The sequence below is a fragment of the Parambassis ranga genome, chromosome 24, assembly GCF_900634625.1.
Source record: "Parambassis ranga chromosome 24, fParRan2.1, whole genome shotgun sequence".
Taxonomy (NCBI): domain Eukaryota; kingdom Metazoa; phylum Chordata; class Actinopteri; family Ambassidae; genus Parambassis; species Parambassis ranga.
Window position 1 is genome coordinate 1,003,848 of NC_041043.1, and position 19,959 is coordinate 1,023,806.

The window sequence follows — 19,959 nt, forward strand, 5'->3', positions numbered from 1 at the left end:
TGTGAGATCTTCTGGGATCCTATCCAGATCAAACAGACTAGATTATTTAATGTGACAGATATTGGATATCTCACATTATCCGTCTTCATTATTCTTTGGTGCAACAAAACACTGCAATATTACACAATCAGTGTGAAGGTGTAACACTTAGGGATTGGCTTGGTTTGGGATTGGCTGGAAGGATTTCTTGTAATTTTTCTCACCGTCGCTTTCTCAGATTGAGCTGTTTGATGTTGTTTGACACCTTGATGTGTATCAACCACATTGTCTGCCCCCTAGTGGCTATTATCAATTTTGCAGAAACACTTTTTTTAAATAAAAACATACTTATTGCCCATATATTGTTTGATCGGATTGACCCTTTGTGTGTATTTTACAGCATGCAAATGAGGATGTTGAGAGAATGCTGCTAGGCAACAAGTGTGACATGGAGGACAAGAGGGTCGTACCAAAAGCCAAGGGGGAGCAGGTGAGTGACTGCGGTGTGGAGGTATTTCGTCATCGAGGGCCTGTGTTGATTGGCTGATTAGCTCGTGCTGCTCTGGACATTCACTTCAAAGGCCTTAATCAGCTCAGTCTTTGACACAGAGCAGACTTCTTTACATTAATGTATAGTCTATAGTTTACATGCAATGTACATTAAGCTGCTGTTAGTCTACACATGCCATGTAGCTGCTTAAACAACATGCTTTCTTGAATCATACGCCATTAGCAGTGTATAAACAATTTTATGAAATAGATCACATTCATGGCATATTTAAGTATTTACAGCCTCCACAAGCCAGTTATTCACTCCACACATCAGCTGTAGGAAACCTGTAGATCAGCAAAAAGCTTGATGGTTTTTCATGTGGCTGCCAGTCACATGAGTGTCAATCAGGACTTCCTATTTCTGTTGAGAAGTGCAGACGTTTTTGTTTTAATTGAAATATGGAGACTAAATCCATCTTAATGAAGTCTTATTTATTAGTTTAATTTTAAATGTGGTTATATTTTAGTTATCCAGTTTCCTGGCGGGTTTGTGTTCTGTCATTTCAGAGTTTGTCATCACTTGTATTTAGCTTCAGTGTTTCTCTGATCTAGTCGCCTAATTCTGATAACTTGGTACATATCAAAGTGGCTCATCTGTCCATTTTACCCTCATTTAACACCGGATGAAAAATGTCAAAAATAGCCCAGACCTTATGACGTTGTTTGATCATAATATTTTAGCTCGGTGTATTTTTTGTATTTGTTTTTACTTGATTGAAAACACTGCATGCAGTGATCTAATCCTTCAGACTAACTGAAAACATGTGTGGGCCTTTGGAAAGTTTTTCTTCATATTATCTAAGAAAACCTGCAGTCACTACTCAGGATAGTGACAGATACAGATCTGCTGCTTACTCATACACACACGCACACCTGGCTAGCACAGTGTGTGTTTGTGCACGCTTCAGTGATACCTGATATCCTGTCCTACTCTCTTTATTTTTGGACTGGACCTCCACGTCCACTAACAGAGCTGCTCTCTTATCCACAGATTGCGAGGGAGCATGGCATTAGGTTTTTTGAGACGAGTGCTAAGGCCAACATCAACATCGAGAAGGCTTTCCTCACGTTAGCAGAAGACATCCTCAGAAAGGTGTGTGCTTTCAGTCACCTGATAAAGTGCTGTTTATTTGAAGTGTTTGATACATGCTGCCAAAGAGTCAAACGCAGTTCTGAGGTTCAGTGTTGGTAGTTATGATCAAATGATCCAAATAGGTGCATGGGACACTTAAACATTTTAGGCTAAATATAATTAAATGAGTTATAGACAAAAATATCCCTGGCATGAGAAAGTATCTATAGAAAAACATTTAACCTCAAGGTCTATGTATAGCTCCCTCGTTAAAGGAAGCCTCAAGTGGCCACATGAGGAATTGCATCATCATTCAATCATTTGCTTCATATTCAGCCCTGAAAGTTACCGTTTAGGTCAAACTGAATTAGCTGTTTTAGCTGCAGGCAGGTACTGACTAATATCTGGATTATAGTCGCTCAGAACAAGTTCTTAAAGACACACTGTCCACACTTGTAATGGGTCGTGTTGATGGTTGCAGGTTTCCTTTTCAGAGAAAATAGCCAGAAATGCATCAACAAATGAACAGAGGGAAATAGAAACTTGATTAAAATGCTGACCTGAGGTGCAAATGTTTATGGACCGACAGAGCCACCTGCTGCCTGATGTGTGCACAGGAGGGTGTTTCTTCCAACCGTCCTAGTTGCTGTTCAAAAGGGACCATTAATATGACTGAATAAAGCTTTTGCGGACACAGAAGTGAGGTTTGAGTGATCATAACAACACAAGCTTAAACCTGCACTGAACTTCAAGACAAGTTTTGTTTGTGTTGTTCCTTGGTGAGCGTTTCAAGGTCACTTTCAGTGTTAGAATTTTCCTCAAGTGCGACGTACTTAACAAGCCGTATCTCTCCTGTTTGTGTGACAGACACCTGTAAAAGAGCCCAACAGTGAAAATGTCGACATCAGCAGTGGAGGTGGAGTCACAGGCTGGAAGAGCAAGTGCTGCAGTTGAACAACAACTCTTGTTTCACTCACACTAACGCACACAGACACATACACACACTTACTTTTTTTCTCTCTGTGTCTCTCTCTCTAACTGCTAAGTCTAACTCTCTCGCCCCCTAACCTGTCTCAAGAGTTTTCTTGCACACTGACACTCTCTGTCTTTATCAGAATAAAAAATAAACCACAGTCATCTAACCCTCCTCCTCTCTGCCCCCCCCCCCAATGTTCCTCCACTCTGCATCTGATGATCATTTTTATTTCTGATAAAAAGAGAAATCCAGTCACGTTTCTTGTCATTTTTTTAAAAGGTTGTTAAGAAAAAAGAAAAAAAAATGTGTGAAAAGACAAGCTCATATTTTTAATATTTCTTTTGCCTGTTTGATCACCTGTTTGGACGCCCTCACCTCCCCCCTCTCCCTCTGAACCTTACCCACCCACAGCACTCACCTTCAGTCAGAGGAAATCAAAGTGAAAAAAGAGAAAAAACATGTAGGATTAACATTTTGTACACTTAGTGAGGTTTCTGTTGTCTAACGTATTTGGTCATTTACTATTTGTTACCAAGTGACAGAGGCGTGGCTAGCTCCTTTTGTATGTGGGGGTTTATTTTGTCCTGTGCCTTATATGGAAGACAGGGGCGGGGCTGTGTGGTGGGCGGAGCCACATCCACCCAATGAAATTACAGTTTATTATTCTGTCGGTTCAGGCTCTTTGTCTCGAAGAAGCCGAGCTGAAGCTAAAGCGTTTGAATTTCTCCTCCAGCCAAGAGAACGGCATTATACAGTATGTCCTGTTTATTAATGTTTTATTTTTATCTGTATGATTTATTTTACAATTTTTGTTTTTTTCCCCCTTTTTGGGTTTTTTTTTTTTTCCTGCATGCAGATTACTTTGGGTGGAAGCGTTTCTGTAACGTTGTGTAACTTTGTCACTGGGTAACTGTGGGTGGGAGGTACAGAAGTTCTCTTTGGAAATTCAAACAATTTTGCAGATCCATTAAAAATAAGCTTGTTTAAGTTAACTTGTTTGTCCTCAATTGTGTGCATGTGTGTCATTTGATGTTTGCACTGTGAAATTGAAGCCATCACCACAGAGAAAAAACAAAGAAAAGAAAAGTCCATCATTAAAAGATGGACTGAGGATTGTGTTTAAAACCTCAGCGAGTCGGTTAAAGTGTTTATGGTTGTTGGTCTTGCTTATATTCATTATTCAAAACAGATAGTTTAACTCCCTGCTGGAGGAACAGCACAGGTGACAATGAGCGGCAAACCTTACACAGTAACCATTTACTCAAAGTGTACTTTTTAAAAAAAAATTACATTTAAAACTAACTGGGTAAACTGTTCCAGCTACATGAGTATAAATATATGCTTTTTTCGCTGAACTTTTAGATTTCAGCCCTGTAAAACATGAAAACACTGCTCATATTGTGACCTATTTTGGGGCAGAACACTTTCATGATCTTATCAAAGTATGTCCTTCACTGAACTTTTAGCCTACATGAGGCCCTGACAGTTGGGGTGATGATTTACTGTTACTGTAATCAATAAACCTCAGTAGTCTTGTTTCTACTAGATGGTAATCACCAGGACTCTGAATTCACAGGTGTGCAAGTTTTGTTCTTTACATTCTTTATTTATCACCCTATTCCCAAACCTCCCAGAGCAACAATGTACACAAAAATAAAATTCTCTCACAATGAAAACACACAAAAAAAACCAGTGCAGAATGACAGTGGTCACCGTTAAGTCCATAACAACTACGTTCAGAGATCTTTCCTACACACAGAGAAAAGTACAGCGGTTTACACAATCATCATGATATGTGACCAAGAGTCCAGTTTCTCTTACAGTTCTAGAAGATGAAGTGACGAGGCGCCTACAGGGAAGGCTCTTCTGGCTGATAGTGTGAATATAAAACCACAAAATACTACTTTCATGGTTACTTACTACAGTCAACACCCACTTACTTAGTGCTTTGGTTGAGAGATGAGTATGAAGTGTAAATGGAAGAAAAATGAGGCATTAAATCTGTACCTGTAAATTACTGTTAAGAGGCAGAAAGTAGATAGGCATCAGTGGACACTGACAAGGGCCTGCCCAATAAAAGAGGACAAAATCAGCTGACAGGGAAGAGAAAATATTTACATCCACTGTGTACAAATTAATTTATAAATACATTTAGGTATAAATTAGAAAAATAAAACAACACAAATCTACTGTAGTTCAATCAACTACTGCTACGTTTCATTTTAAAATGCCAGTCTGATTATTAACCCCTTTTATTTTTGGTGAAAAGTAAGAATAAATCACAAAAGGCACAGCAATTAATAATTAGAGCAATTTATCCCTGCAAATCTCTACGACACTAAGTCCCCATTGCAATAGACATATATAAATTAAGACGATTTTTTTTAAATGACAGCATCACCAGGTAAAACTTCTTAAATAAATTAAGGGTTTAAGGGGGGGAGAGGGTTTAGGACAGAGAGGCATATGACATTTTTTAAAATGTCATATGTCCCCAAAATGTGGTACTACTCCTTAAATCTGTGTGTGTTTGTTAATGTAATTATGTACTGCAAAATACTTTCCTATGGCCGAGGTTTTAGATACTGTACCGCAACAACCCCCTTCACATACACAGACACCTGCCACAAATCTGTTCTGTGCAGGCCCCAGGCTCTACACGTACACCAGGTCACGGCCCTGTGTCGCTGCCTCCTGTGCCATCCCCTCTGAGTCTGCCTCATCCTCGTTATAACTCTCATACTCGATGGGTTTGGGGCAGCTGTACGGGTGGCCGTTATCGTCGAAGAAGCGTCGGAAGGTGAACTCGTAAAAGGCGTGCTCTGGGTGCTTGCCGTTGCGGAACCAGCCGTTCAGGGTGTCGTTGTGGTTGTCCTTGTCATCGCCGTCGCTGCTCCACAGTTTTTCTGGGTCTACGGGGTCGAAGTTGGAGGTGTCAGTGGAGTGAGCGATGGTTGGGATATAGGGCGCCACCTGCTGCCTCAGGTCGCTGGAGAAGTCGATGCTCTTGAAGAAAGGATGGGCTTTGATTTCATCTGTGCCGTTCTTGCCGAGGCGGTCCTCGGGACCACGGCACAGTTTAACTATGAGATCGGAGGCCTCTGGGCTGAGCTTGGCCTGGGGGAATGTGCAGCGTGTTCATCCAGTTTATCACCTGATTCCAAAGAGAAAGTAAACAAAATAAAACAACATGAACAAACAATAGAAGTCTGTGGATGCATGACATTTCACTGTAAGTTCCTGGCATACCTTCAGCTGCGTCTCCAGGGGTGTGGTCGCCAAGAATGGAGGCTGTCCAACAACCATCTCATATAAGATGACACCAACGCTCCACCAATCACAGAGCTGGGTGTATCCTGAAGAACAGGAAAAGATTTAAAGCAATCGTACTATAAATACACCTTATTGCAGGATTTGGGAGGAAGTTTGCTGCTCTCGTTTTAATTTTTGTGCATATTTAATTTCGAGGGTTCTGGTCCACTTACCTGTTCTGAGCAGAACCTCTGGTGCTATATAGTTGGGAGTCCCCACCAGGGAGTGGGCCAAGCAGCGCTGGTGCTGCCGGGCCTTTCTTCTCTCCAGAGGCTTCAGCCGGTCTGAGCAGCGGCAGTTAGCTGGATCCTCCCACTCCTTGCTGAAGTCCATGCTGTCTTGCCTCACATGGTCACCTGGAGAGAGTTCACATTATTTCTTACTTTGGTCTGATAAGGAGGGTGGACCTCTGATAGATACGAGTAAAAAAGCTAACATGAGAACTTGGAGATGCAGCTACTATAACAAGAGGAAAGTCAAACAGAGTAGTGCAGATGTTTACAAAGATACAAAGGTCCTCCTTTGAAAACGGCTCTGAACGAGCTTACAGGATAAGGTCTTACTTATCTTACCTTATTATAATGACGTGACATTATTTTATGTTAAATGTTGATGCACATAAGCAAGCAACCTGAAGCGTGGCTATATGTAATTGGTGATTTTTTGAAAAATTGTTAGCTTACTCATACATGAATTTTTTTGCCTGAGGTAATGAAAGTTGGTACCTACCGCTCTGGTAATACTTGGAGTCATGGGTCCAGCGGAAGCCAGTACAAAGGCCAAAGTCGGTCAGCTTTATGTGTCCATCTCGGTCTATGAGGATGTTGTCAGGCTTGATGTCCCGGTGGATGAAGCCCATCTTGTGGACGCTCTCCACAGCGCAGGTGAGCTCCGCAATGTAAAACTGGGCCAGCTCTTCTTTGAAGATGCCGAGTCGGATAAGAAGGCTCATCATGTCCCCTCCGGGGATGTACTCCATGACGAAGTAAAGGTTGTCCTTGTCCTGGAAGGAGTAGTAGAGACGCACTACCCACTCGTTGTCGGCCTCAGCGAGTATGTCCCTCTCAGCCTTGACGTGAGCCACCTGATTTCTGAGCAGCACATCTTTCTTACGAAGTGTCTTCATGGCGTACAGTGCTCCAGTGTCCTCTTTTCTGGCCAAGCACACCTCACCAAAAGCTCCGATGCCAAGTGTCTTGATCCGTTTGAACATGGACTTATCCATCTTGGCCCGCTTTAGCCGGATGTAGTTGGATTCCTTCTGGCAGAGCATCATACGCATCTGCTCTTGGGCTTCAGAAGATAAGCCCACCTGAGCACAGAACAAGATCAACAGTCAAATACAACATACAAACCACACATCTGGTTAGAAAGCAAGACACTAAGAAAAGCAGCGTAACATTCATTTAACATCAACTTTGTATGCAACATATTCCCAGGTGATTTTCTGAAACAAAATAGCATAATCAGTAAAATGCAGGCTATGGAGTGGCATGCATTTACTTTAGCTACATGCTTTTTATCACAAAATGCAGTACGCTTAGGATCCACACACCAGTCTCTCAACAAACACGTTATGTGAATGAATAATGTGTGTCACAGGACAGCAGAGAAACTGTTACCTTTTAGATCAGCTGTTAATGACAGCGAGGAGAGAAAGAGAAAGAACAGCTAAGAAAAAGACAGTATGAAAAATATCAGGTAAAACAAGACAGTAAAAGGGTGAAAAAAAAGGCTGGAAACAATATAAAACATTTCAAACTGGTCAGAAAAGCTTTTATCAGTGTTCTTACCCGCTGCATCTCACTTTCCAGCTGCTTCCGCCTCCTTATCCGCATATGATGGCTCTTCAGAATGTTCTCAACATGTTGCTCCCATGAAAAACTTAAGGCTTGAGGGGAATACAAAGCGACTCGGCCAGACTCCCCTCTGCGCTCCTCATCTTTCTTGTTGCGGCGCACTGGAACAGGAGATGTTGTGATTTGCTTCTCTCTTTCTGTTGCTGCAAGCACTTTCAGGGCTTTCTGATGCTTCCTCTCTGGGTTGTCGCCGGTGGCGCTTTCCCCTTCAGCAGGCTCCTCTCTACCTATGCTGAGTCTGTTGACCCCTGCATCATACGCTGGGGGGCAGGGTGCAGCCTGCTGCTGGAGGGAGGTGCTTGGGGTATGGTGGAGGGGGGCCTTGGTAGCTAGGCACCTCGGGTGTTACAGGGATTTGAGTTGACAGACGCTGGGGGTTCTGGGTAGGCAGTTGCAGCTGTAGATGGCTGAACCTGCTGCAGCCATGGAGGATGTGTGGGGGCAACAGCGGTGTGCAGTTCAGGTTTCTGGACACGCATGCTTTTCACTGGCGCAAGATGGGAGCCTGTGTGATGGCAGTTGACAGTTGGTGGCAGAGGGCTGGGAGCTAGCTGGGTGGGCAGGTCGGCCATTCAGCTGGTGGTTGTTAAAAGAATTAGAGGCGGACAGGAATGTTGTGCTGCCATGACGGAGACAGATCCTGGTTGCTGCTGTTGCCAGAGGAGGACTGAGGCTGGTTTGAGGCCAGAGGGGGCTGGGGCCAAGACTGAGGAGGACCTATGCTGTACATATCTAGGTTGTGACTGTTCCGGTTGGGCACCATCATGGACTGAGGGATGTTTCCACCATTGACATAAGAAGGAGAGGATCCTGGCCCCTGCATCTGCTGATCGGTTTGGACTATGGCGGCTGCTCTGGTTGACTGGGTAAGGTGGAGGGGGCTGTCCTGCGGGTTCCTCCCATGTAGTCTGGCCTGAGTGGAACCATTTTGTGTCCAGCTGGAGGGGAAGGTGAACTTGTTTGCCCCAGAGCTTTGCATTATGATGGGCTGGTGACCCACAGGCACTGGGCTGATCCACGCTGATTCTGTGCTGCTGCTGCTGCGGGGTACCCATCAGGCCAGGCCCCCTGCGGTACTGGAGAGATACGGGGCCCAAGGTAATCCATGTTTCCGGAGTAGCGCTTGGTTGATGGGTTGCTGTCCCAGGATGATGCAGGTGGCATGGCTCCGCGGTTTTGGTGGGGGTGTGACGCTGCGCACCTGAGGTGGCAAGGGAGGATTGACTCTCTGACTATTACCTGGGTGGCCTTGTGGGAAGGCAGGAGGTGGTCCAGGGCTGTCTGAGCGGTACATCATCCCATCCACCATGAGAGGACCATGTCGAGGAGCCAGAGACTCTTTAGAGCCCTTCCAGCTGGCCTTCTCAGCACAGCCTGCTGGATGTGAGGAGCTCCTATAGGGACACAAAAAGTATCAGTACAACAGCTCACATGTACACAAGTCATCTCTTTAAACCTCAACCTTGAAAGTAATTATGACAAGTGGAACGTGATGGCAATGTCAAGGATTATGAAGGTGGATATACAACTGTATGTCAGCATGTTAATTAAAATGTTAAACATGATAAATAATTATAACAGAGCCAACTAATAGAAAAGTTAGGATGTGTTTGTATTGTCAAGAATAACTTCCTGAGACACCCAACAAAAAAGAGCTGCGTATCTGAAAGCAGAATGTGTCAGTTAAGTCCTAATGGTTAAATAGTACAGTACATAACACAGTCATGTCCTTGATTAGTAATCATCTTACTGCCACTGTGAACATCCCCTTACATACTCTTTGTCACAGTATGTATTGTCATTTCAGGAAAATGCCCCAAATCCTACAAACAATATTGTGGCTAAATGAATAGCCCTGGGTGGAAGGTAAAGGACAAAAAAAAAATCCCAGAGGACTGTATACGTACCTGGGGCTTTCAGGCCTATATTGTTGGGTTGGCAATGGCCATTGAGTCCTGGTAGCTCACTTTACCCATATAATCCGCAACAAACCCTGCACCACGGAATGCTGCTTGGCTTTAGAGGCAAAAAACAAAACAAGTGACTTAATTTAGGTAATCACAGTACTTTGTTTGTGCAACAGCCATATGAAAATGGTCGAGTAAACTCTTACATTTAAATATCTGAGGGGTTGATGTGCAGATTACCCTCAATTGTGTGTTACAGTTTGATACTACTACACTACATACTGGTACCACCACATACGTCAGTTGCATGCACACACTCTTCCAACTAAGAGATGACTTCAGCATTGTCAACTGTACAAAATCGTCTTCCACTTTGCATACCCGTCATTTTTCAAATAATCCCCCTACACAAAGACACAAACCAAGTACTCTGCTCACCTCTTCAAACCCCGCACAGGGGAGGTCAAGAGACATGTGTTTGTTATCCTCAGGTCCTGAAGTGTTTGACTTATTGGCAAAAGGCAACAGGGATTTGCGTATCTCCTGTAAGGCCTTATGGTAGGGTTTTTGGGGTTGCTGCATCGTCCCTGTTGCCTTGGGTCCTCAGGGTGCATTTTTTCCTTGCTCACCAACATCAACTTTAGGCTGCTGGTATGAGGGGTTTTGACAGGTTCCGCAGGCTTGTTCCGTATTTCCTGCAGCATTTGCTGGCTGTTGCCGCTGTAGTTACTGGCGGGGAACGTTTTGGGTCTCATCTGTCTGTAACCTTCGGGTTCTCCCCTCTCTTCATGTAAGAGCATGTATGAGGACGATGATGGGGATGAACAGGATTTCACCATCCAGGGCTGCAGGGACGGTAAAGGTCTGTGATGTCTGACCTCACATCTGCATTCCGCTGCTGCAATATGCAAAAACCAATATGAGATGAGCAGGCATCCAGAGTACATGTTATGTTACCTAACAGGCTGGACAAATCAGACAGAGTAGCAATTAACTTTCAGATGACAATACTGTGGCTTATTCTGAATTATGATGTTGAGTAAATACAGTAATACCATTACTTTACTATTTCACTTCGATATATGAATGACATATGAAGGGAAACCTGCCTCAGAGGAAACCGTATGCTCTCACAAACCAAGACCTGCATCCACTTCCTAGCGTTATTAGCATTTTTACGCTAACAGCGCGTCGTTAACGCGAATCCTGCTGCGCCAGGTGGAGCATTAAACACAAAAATCTCTGTCATATCCTCCAAATATATCTGTTATTTAGCGAGAAATGTATCGCTAGTTTGAGTTCATTTAAAGTCAAACGGCGCAGCAGAGCCTCCGCGGCCTGTGTTGTTGAAGGCATCCATTGCTGCTAGGCTAATTCAACAACAGGTTGAGAATTAGCCTGCTAGCTATGGCAACAGTTAGCTCAGTTAGACAACTTACTAGTGTCTGTTTCTGCCACTTTCCTCGACGCGTTTCCTGCTTTAACAAATAACGAGAATTGCTCGTCGTTTCCTGTCAACAAGAACACCAATTTTAACTAAAATGTCCTTGTTGTGCCGTGGTGGCTGATTCCTTGTCGTGTTGAATTCTGGGATGTCTGAATGACAAGTACAACACGATAAACCACACGCAAAACTAACGCAACACACTTCCGGCCCCAAGCTTTCATAATAAAGCTCTGTTGCCATATTTTAGCAGGCTTGATTCAGAAATAAAACATTTTGTGATGGGATTTGTAACAACAAAATACACGTATTGCGTAATGTAAAAGTTCCATGTACGTCGGCATAATGTCAGACCTTCATTCCTTCACAGCGGTACGACAGTAGAATTTTAATTTCTAAAGCACAGCCGGAAGTCCTCCTAAAGACTCATTAGTGAACCTTGGTGAAACTTCATATAAAATACCCGGATGCTGCTTGTTTTCTGTAATAATGCTCAAAAATTGACAGACATGGAGTGTAAGTAGAGCTGAGGCTGGGAAAACAAGGAAAGTATAACTATGCAAATATATAGCTTTGAACAGTCATATATAGTCCAGTATTAATAAAAGAATCAATGAACCCTTGATACATTTGTAATAAGGCTTTTTATTACATTTTATTTAACAATTTTATCTGTAAAAAAGAGTTGGATTGAACTATGCTATTTGGAATGGCTTACAAAACCTTGAGGTGTGATGAATGAAGCAATCCCAGACAAATACACAAGAAAAACCTCCCTGTGCAATCCATCAGACAGCTGATCTCTTGTCGCAGAAGTTGACAGCAACTTTATTTAAACTGGGACCTGTCTGTTGACAAAAATTGCTTCTCCGTCAGTCCCACATACAAGATACTGTCCAAGTACATCCAAACTATTGACGGAGAGCGTCTGGCTGGGCAGCATGTGAGTCGTCTCCAGGTGGCCTTTGCTGGAGTCTCCACTAAGCCAGGCGCTAATGAGCGACTGGTTCCCTCCAGCTGGGGCCATTGCACTGCGAGAAATTATACTACTGTTTCTTCCACCTGGAAACACAATAATAAATGATGACTTTAGAGCATCTTTGCAGCATCTTAAGTATCTACTTCCGATCACATTAAACAACAGAGTTGTTTAACTCCATCAACATTCCTCACCTTGTAAGAAAGAGGGCATGTCTGAATGTGACGAAGTCTCCCAGTGCAGCAATGAGCCGTCCTCTGAACATGTAAACAGGTGGTCTGGGTTGGTTGGGTGGAAGTGAACCTCCCACACTGTCCAAACAAAATAAAAAAATGTAAGAATGAATGTTTAATTTAAACTAAACAGTTCAGTTTATCTGCCCATTATCTTACTTTCAGCAGAGTGCGCCTCCATAAGTGAGAAGGGCGCGTTGCCCTGTCTCACATCCCAGACACAGAGCATGCCGTCTTGACCTCCTGTGGCCACAATATGTTGCTGATTTGGGTGTCTGTCCACACAGTGCAAAGGAACTCTGTCCCCTGACCTAAAAAAAAGAACACATCCAGCTCATTTATAATCAAAACATGCCAAAGAAAACATATAAAAATCTACCTTTTCAAGCATCTTACAGGGAGAGAATCTGGGATGGTGAATTGCTTTGTTGTCTGAAATCCCACAGCTTAAGCTGACCGATGGAGTTCACGGTTAAAATCTCTGTTGTCCTCAGGTAAGTCACAGCATGAATTGTGCTGCTGTCCGCATTTTCTAAAAAATAACGGTCACTCATTAATACCTTGTTGTACGTGAGTTCAAAATATTACACATGAAAGTCAGGTTACAGCAGCTTATTATACAGCTTATTACTTACCTATGACTCGAATCACTCCTTCATGGTCGGCTCTGAAGACAATGATCCCACCATCTTCACCAACCGTTACAATCTCAGGACTACTGCACACAACGCCAGTACAGGGCGCATTGTTACAAGGATAACGGTGGGCCCTTGCCCAGTGCTGTGAAATAGACATTGCCTGCAATTGAAAAATAGAACACAACGCTATTATTGTGAAGGAGTCAGAAGGCGGTATTTGTTGTTTGTACAAGAAACTGTGTCTCAACTATTTACATTACAGCTCTGCTCAGCACAACTAAATGTCCTCCCAAAATAATCTCATTTGGTTTTTATTTATTTTACTTCCTACATAAGAAAACAGAATTCACAGTACCTGGGTGTTTTGGTGGTGGCGAAAGATGGTGACAGCCCCCGATGACGATGCTGTGACAATTCTGTCTTGGTCCAAAAACTGTAAATTAACCACAAAACAGCCAAGCAGTGGCATTATGTGAAAGCATGTGAATGATTCCTCTATTGTATGCATGTATAACTTTATATTATACCATTGTTCTTTATCATCAAACATAGCTCTGAATGAGTGCTGACATTAAACATGGTCAATTGATATAATGCTGAGTCTTACTTGAAGGTCGAGCACATCTCCATCATGCTTGTGTTCACATAAAAGCTGTGGATCACCTTCAAGTTCATCTTCTAGTCCAGAACCTCCATTAGTCCCAACAGACCAAATAGAAATCTTGTTGTCCTGCAGTAGACACAGATTGGGACAAATGAAGTCACAATTGAGCAAAATCTTATCAACGATCAATAATGACACAATGATCAAATAGCATTGCCTTTGTAATGTACATTTTTTCTAATTTATATTACGGACTTTAACCGTGTTAAATATCTTTATATTGCAAAATATGAACAGTAGTTTGAGGTTATTAACATCTGGGCAGCAAATATAACACTGCTTCATACATTCGATTAAAATACCAAAAAGATAGGTCTAGAGTGTGTACAGTGAGCCAATAAGAGAAACATACAAAACATTTGACCATTTTAGTCATATTTATCGTAAATGATAACTGTCAACTTCCCAACCTCGTTGTCCCACGAGCCAGTCGCAAATATCTCTGGTTGTTGCAGAGACGAGTACGATATTGGCCGCCATCTCGTTTTGCTGATTTTCTGGGACACGTATTTAGCATTTATACATTCCATGGAAAGACAGCCCGTTTCTACAATTCAAAACGAACAAACTATTAATGGCGTTAGCTTAGCATTCATGAACAAGACCGAACAGTACGCGCCTGCTACTTCGTACGTAAGGATGGTGGCCCAGTAAGGCCAAACAAGCCAGAATCCGCTTTTCGTTTAACACCGACTAATAATGTGGCACTCCACCTAGCGGCTGCAGTCCATGTTACTGCGGCAAATCTGATAAAGCACAGAGTGTGGGAATGTGGCATTCCCCTTGCGTTCCCAAACGTTGGCGTAGGCACATATCTACACATTTCATTTATTTGATGAATATTATACTGTCCTAGATGAGGGCGTGTGTTTAATTAGCGGCCCTGCTCTAAAATCATTTGGATGTCTAGTGACGTATCCGCCGCTCCGCCGTCTGCTCTGGAGGTGGTCAGCTTCATCGGCAAAACCGTTGGCGCAGGCGCGGCACTGACAGCTGCTGTCTACTTACTCCGCAAAGTCTGTTTAATAATGGCCTGGAAATCAGGAGGAGCGAGCCACGCAGAGCTTGTCAACAACCTCCGCAGTAAGTCCGAATGGTTTGTGAAGCGGCGGCACCGATACTTACATCGACACGCCATGCGTAAAACGGTTCAGTTTAGAGGCTGTGGTTAAACAGAGGAGCGGTAGCTAGCTGAGCTATCTATGTTGTCGTAGACCTAGCGTTGCCTCTCTCCACCCCTTTCCCAAAGCACGTTTACGGCGAGGAAGAGCTGCATGCCTTCGTCATTGCAGAAAAAGACCCAGTCATAAAAACAATATTACATTTTTATTGTGTGAAGCAGTAGAATATTTGTGCAGCTTCATGTTTGTTGGAAGTTAGCTTAGCATGCATAGAGCTACTATGTGCGTCATTTGGGACGTTGAAGCTAGCGATAGCAGTATCTAGCTAAGTGCCCTGCCCACGTTCATTGATAGTTATTTCTAAGGGTTCACGCTGCTTTTACGTAAATGACAGTGACAACTGTGCATGTGAGGCTAGTTTGTTGAGGGGGCATTGTTAGTGGATGATTGAACGTGACAACTTGCTGTGTCACAACTGCTATCAGTTGCACTCAGGGTGCAGAAAAAGAGCAGTGTGCCACCCCGTTTAATGGTTATAGTGCCATGTCCACTGTAATAATACTATCAATGCCACATGGCTTGATCTGCCAGCAGAGTGTAGTGCAGTGTGTGGTAAACAAAGACTTAGCCATTGACAGCTACTGTTCAAACACACAGACTCTGAACTGACATGCACTTCATCAGATTATACTCACTGTGATGATATCTGCAGACGCGAACGCAACTTTCAATATTAAATATCTACCAGGGCTATTTATATTCTGTGCAGTCCAGTATATTATTGCAAGCTGCAAGTATTTTGCTTAAAGCTGGTTGGTTTGCAGGCTAGTAACCCTAGTTTATTATTTATGTGTTGCTATGTTGTAGTTGTACAAAAAAGAACATATAATATAAGGAAGTCTAAGCTCTTTGGTAATAATTGATGGTACAAATCAGAATAAGTGTAATTGCTGCATTATTACTTCTTATTCTTCTCTGCTTTATGTGCTTTCATTTTGTCCACTTCACTGGTCGGTGACCCATTAAACACATAAATGGCTTAAATTGAACTCAAGTTTGCATAAGCTGCATTTAAGCAGGTCACACGCAGGATGCATGCTAATTCACGACTTTCTTATTGTCTCACTCTGTCCTCTTGGACTAAGACCAGTCAGTTAAATCTTGAGTGCCTCATTAATTTTTAGCACCCAGCTATGCATGTGCTGCAGGAAGTATGAAATGTGTCTCTAAATTATACACATTTGTAGAGGGTAATTATGGATAGGAATAAAACAGCTTTAAATAGAATACTATTGCTTATTTTAAATTATAGAAATCCCTTGTAGGTGTCTGTTTGGCAACTTGTGTGGTTTATTTGTAACACATCCTAAAGAGACATGTTGTGGGGGCACGGGGGGAGGTCAGGAATGAGAACGGTGCCGGCTGTCGTTGGCTTTTCTTGCATTTGGCTCAAGTCATTATAGGAACCTGTTGGGAGGGATTATCCTGAAGATACTGACACTCTCTCTTTGTGGTTTCTTCCATGACTTGTGTATTTGCGTTGTTAGTGTGCTAAACCCTGTCTTACTTACAGAAATGGGAAATAGAGTTAATGAGTAACCTCACAGTATGCGTGGTTATATTGCACACCCCAAATGTAATTTATGTAAAATGTCCTTGTCTGTCTGATTCTGCTGCACCTGTACTTCTGCCGTGTGTTTCTTGCTTGTGTTTCAATAATACACAGTGACAAACTCTTTGTGTCCTCAGAAAATGGCATTATTAAATCTGACAAGGTCTACGAAGTAATGCTGGCCACAGACCGAGCACATTTCTCTAGATGTAACCCTTACATGGACTCGCCGCAGTCAATAGGTACGTCTGCTCATGAGATCACTTATGCATCGCAGCACATTGCAAAACTACTCTGTCTGAGCGATGAACTAACACAACTTTTGTCCTTTTTTTAACCTATAAGGTTACCAAGCAACCATCAGCGCCCCTCACATGGTATGAATATACAGACATTTAGACATTTGTGCATAGTTTTTGTACAGCTTGATTCCAATCAGTTATTCATCTATTTTAGAAGATTTTTTTGGGCTTATGTAGATTATTATGTTTTCTGCCACAAGTTAAAATAAATAACCCAATGAGACAAGCAGCTAGTTGTATCTCCCCTGGGTGGTCTTAGAGATGTAGTATAAATGCTGACTAATGGTTATAATGCAAGGTTTTTTGTTTGTTTGTTTGTCTGTTGACGCCACATCCCACCCAGCATGCCTACGCCCTGGAGCTTCTACACGACCAACTGTATGATGGAGCCAAAGCCCTGGACGTCGGCTCTGGCAGTGGAATCCTGTCCGTTTGCTTCGCACGAATGGTGAGCCACACACATGACGGGTAAACACATATGATTTCTTATTGGTGACGTACTGATTTTGTATTTTTATTTTTTTGTTTGCATTCAATAACATGCCACTAGTTCATGTAAAATGTATGAAATAAATGCATGAACCTCTTTTTTTTCCTCCTTCACAGGTAGGTCCTAAAGGGAAAGTTATAGGAATTGATCACATCAAAGAGCTGGTAGATGATTCTATAAACAATGTGAAGAAAGATGATCCTAGTTTGATAACATCGGGACGAGTCACGCTTGTAGGTAAGACATTATAGATGACAAACACATGCACTTAATGCATACTGCTTTCTTTTTTCTCTTCCGTATAAAACAGGAGACTGTACAATGATCTCTAGCAGTGAAAAAACAGCCTGTAGTGCTAAATAATTGAGCAGGGGGTGCCTACTTTCGCAGACATGCCCAAGTTATTAATAATAAAAGTTGTTTGGATGAACTTCAGTGCTTAAAAAGTCTACGATGTTTGGGTTCAAAGCAATATTTTGACATTAATGTAAGGGATGAAACAATTATTATAGTTCATCTTTTGGATTTAGAATAGTAGTAAAATACATTTTGTGTATTAGTGATGTCATACACCATTTGGAGAAAACCTCTGGCAGCAGCCTGGTTGAGGGAGGATCTGCAGTTCAGCATCCATTCTTTCCGATGTTCACTATGTTTACACCTAGCTTCCAAACTCCTCTCAGGAGCTGTGTTGGATAAGTTACAGGCATTGCCTACCTTGTTAGCCATGCTAACAGTTACTGTACAGCAGCTATTGTCAACATATGGTGGAGAGAAGATGTTTTTTGAGCAGCTGGCGACCATTCTTATGTCCAGCTGTGTTTTCAGACCTACATGGAGAGTTGTCTGTTGTTCGTTGTCACTAAAACAATGAGTGAGATGAAAATAGTGTTGATGAAGCCATTGCAGATAATAAAATCTTTATTTAATAGATAGATAATGAAACAGTTTGCTGAGGATTTCCTTCACTGTTGAGTCTAGCAGGATGTAAGTGATACCCTGTGGTGTGTTTCAGTGGGAGACGGACGGATGGGCTACACAGAGGAGGCGCCATATGACGCCATCCATGTTGGCGCAGCAGCTCCCACTGTCCCACAAGCTGTGAGTTCTACTAGAATCCTGTTGATCACATTATGTTCGGCCATCGACCTACACTTATCTCTCATGCATGTCTTCCAGCTCCTGGATCAGTTGAAGCCTGGTGGCCGGCTCATTTTGCCTGTGGGCCCGGCGGGAGGAAATCAGATGCTGGAGCAGTATGACAAGATGGAGGATGGCAGCACCAAAATGAAGCCCTTGATGGGGGTGATTTATGTGCCTTTAACAGACAAAGACAAGCAGTGGTCCAGGTGGAAGTGACTTCCTTCTCCCCCCTCCTCCCCCTCTCTCCTTCTCACAGTGGCAAAGGTGAAATGGTGTGGCTTGGAGCAAGCAATGGATGACAAGGGGCTGCGTTTTGCTGCTTGTTGACTTTTTTTGCTTCTTCCATACCATACCAACAAAGCTGCACGTTTCCTTCATCTTTTTTTAACACCATAGTTGCAAATTGGTTCAATAAAACCCACCCAACTAATGCAATTAACTTTTTTTCTTAAATGCCTTAACACAAAAGCAACAGTGTGAAGGTTTCGTTTTTTAAGAGCATGAATGCTTGGTCAATTTGGATGCCTATTAGACAATAAAACCCAACTCCTAAATATGTTGCTTTAATCTTTTCTCTGTGAGATGCAGACAAAAACAACTGTTTCCATGCCATGTGTTTCTTAACATTTTGCATGTGATTCTGTTTGCATGACAGGAGCCAGGTTGTTTCTTTGCATGTTTTCTGTTCTAACAGTGAATCTGTGTCTCTCGCAGGGATGAACTTTGAAGAGGAATGCAGCCCATAATCCACCTTTTTCGTTTGAAACCTGGAGAAAACCTGGATGTGGTCAGATAGCCATTGACATTTTGTTCAAAGCATAACATACATGCTTTTTTTTGTTTAAGGAGGGACTGGAGTATCACACTGATGACAGCCCTGAATGGCAGGGATGGAGGACTGCTTTTGAGCTCAGCACAGAAATTTACAAGAGGGCTTGTTTTAGTTCCAGGCCTGCATCTTTTGGGTTTACTTTTTAACCACTGGATTTTAGGTTTGATTTTTTTTCTTTTGTGGTTTCACCATTTGAATGGCAGTCAGATGTTTTGTACATTTCAGCAGCATCAAAGCTGAATGTAGGATGAACAGCAGGACAACAGTGAAGAAAAACGCCTGAGCCTTTTTTAGATAAGTCACATAGCTACAGTGTGTGTGTGTGCCGATCATATAACTGTAGACCTTTCTGCTCAAATATCAGCTTTTTCCCCCCTGCCAGCAGTATCAAAAACACACACATGCATACAGGCAACACAATGACAATAACACATCCTGTTTATTGTGCAGCACTCTACACGTAGAATATAAGCAACACCTGGAATCATAGTGAATATACTCCACTGAGAGCAGAACACTAATAACACCAACACGCAGGGCTGTGTGCTTTTCCACTTGTGTTGCTTTGCATTAACAGTTTGTGCAGGCTCCTCTGGCGACTCGCACTAAATGGGGAGAGTCACTGCTTTGCCAAAATAAACACCAACAATATAAAGCAAATGAATGTCTGTTTTCTTTCAAAAACATGAAATAAAAAAAAAACACATTTTATTTTGGGAGATGGAAGTGATGGACATTTGGCTTTCACAGTTTCTGGAATGGCAAATGAAAATAAACAGATGCTTATGTTTTTGTCTTGCCTTTTTCTTATTGAATATTTTGTGCACATTAAAGTCTTATGTTG

At 42.5% G+C, this 19,959-nt stretch overlaps 3 protein-coding genes and 1 pseudogene across 4 annotated transcripts; 2 read left to right on the plus strand and 2 right to left on the minus strand.

Annotated features, from left to right (window-relative positions):
* The first annotated feature begins 348 nt into the window (after positions 1 to 348).
* rab10 (RAB10, member RAS oncogene family) lies at positions 349 to 3,002 on the plus strand. The gene is made up of 3 exons (XM_028396758.1): positions 349 to 469; positions 1,523 to 1,624; positions 2,471 to 3,002. Exons 1-3 carry the CDS (start codon positions 404 to 406, stop codon positions 2,555 to 2,557), a joined length of 255 nt encoding a protein of 84 aa, XP_028252559.1. The 5' UTR covers positions 349 to 403; the 3' UTR covers positions 2,558 to 3,002.
* A 2,056-nt stretch (positions 3,003 to 5,058) lies between these two features.
* Positions 5,059 to 9,101, minus strand: LOC114428391 (serine/threonine-protein kinase LATS1-like; annotated as a pseudogene).
* A 2,625-nt stretch (positions 9,102 to 11,726) lies between these two features.
* On the minus strand, positions 11,727 to 14,290 carry LOC114428395 (nucleoporin Nup43-like). The gene is made up of 8 exons (XM_028396752.1): positions 14,026 to 14,290; positions 13,559 to 13,681; positions 13,307 to 13,384; positions 12,949 to 13,111; positions 12,710 to 12,845; positions 12,473 to 12,624; positions 12,275 to 12,391; positions 11,727 to 12,163 (listed from the first exon to the last, which is right to left on the minus strand). Exons 1-8 carry the CDS (start codon positions 14,143 to 14,145, stop codon positions 11,934 to 11,936), a joined length of 1,119 nt encoding a protein of 372 aa, XP_028252553.1. The 5' UTR covers positions 14,146 to 14,290; the 3' UTR covers positions 11,727 to 11,933.
* Positions 14,291 to 14,402: 112 nt separating this feature from the next.
* Positions 14,403 to 19,907, plus strand: LOC114428396 (protein-L-isoaspartate(D-aspartate) O-methyltransferase). 2 transcript variants are annotated; one of them, XM_028396753.1, is made up of 8 exons: positions 14,403 to 14,698; positions 16,486 to 16,590; positions 16,694 to 16,725; positions 16,994 to 17,098; positions 17,257 to 17,377; positions 18,156 to 18,241; positions 18,320 to 18,489; positions 18,998 to 19,907. In XM_028396753.1, the coding sequence occupies exons 1-8, from the start codon at positions 14,518 to 14,520 to the stop codon at positions 19,008 to 19,010; spliced, it is 813 nt and encodes a 270-aa protein (XP_028252554.1). In that variant the 5' UTR covers positions 14,403 to 14,517; the 3' UTR covers positions 19,011 to 19,907. The 2 variants fall into 2 exon arrangements, with proteins under 2 accessions (XP_028252554.1, XP_028252555.1); XM_028396754.1 differs by having other exon boundaries at positions 14,407 to 14,698; positions 18,320 to 18,547.
* The last annotated feature ends 52 nt before the right edge of the window (positions 19,908 to 19,959 follow it).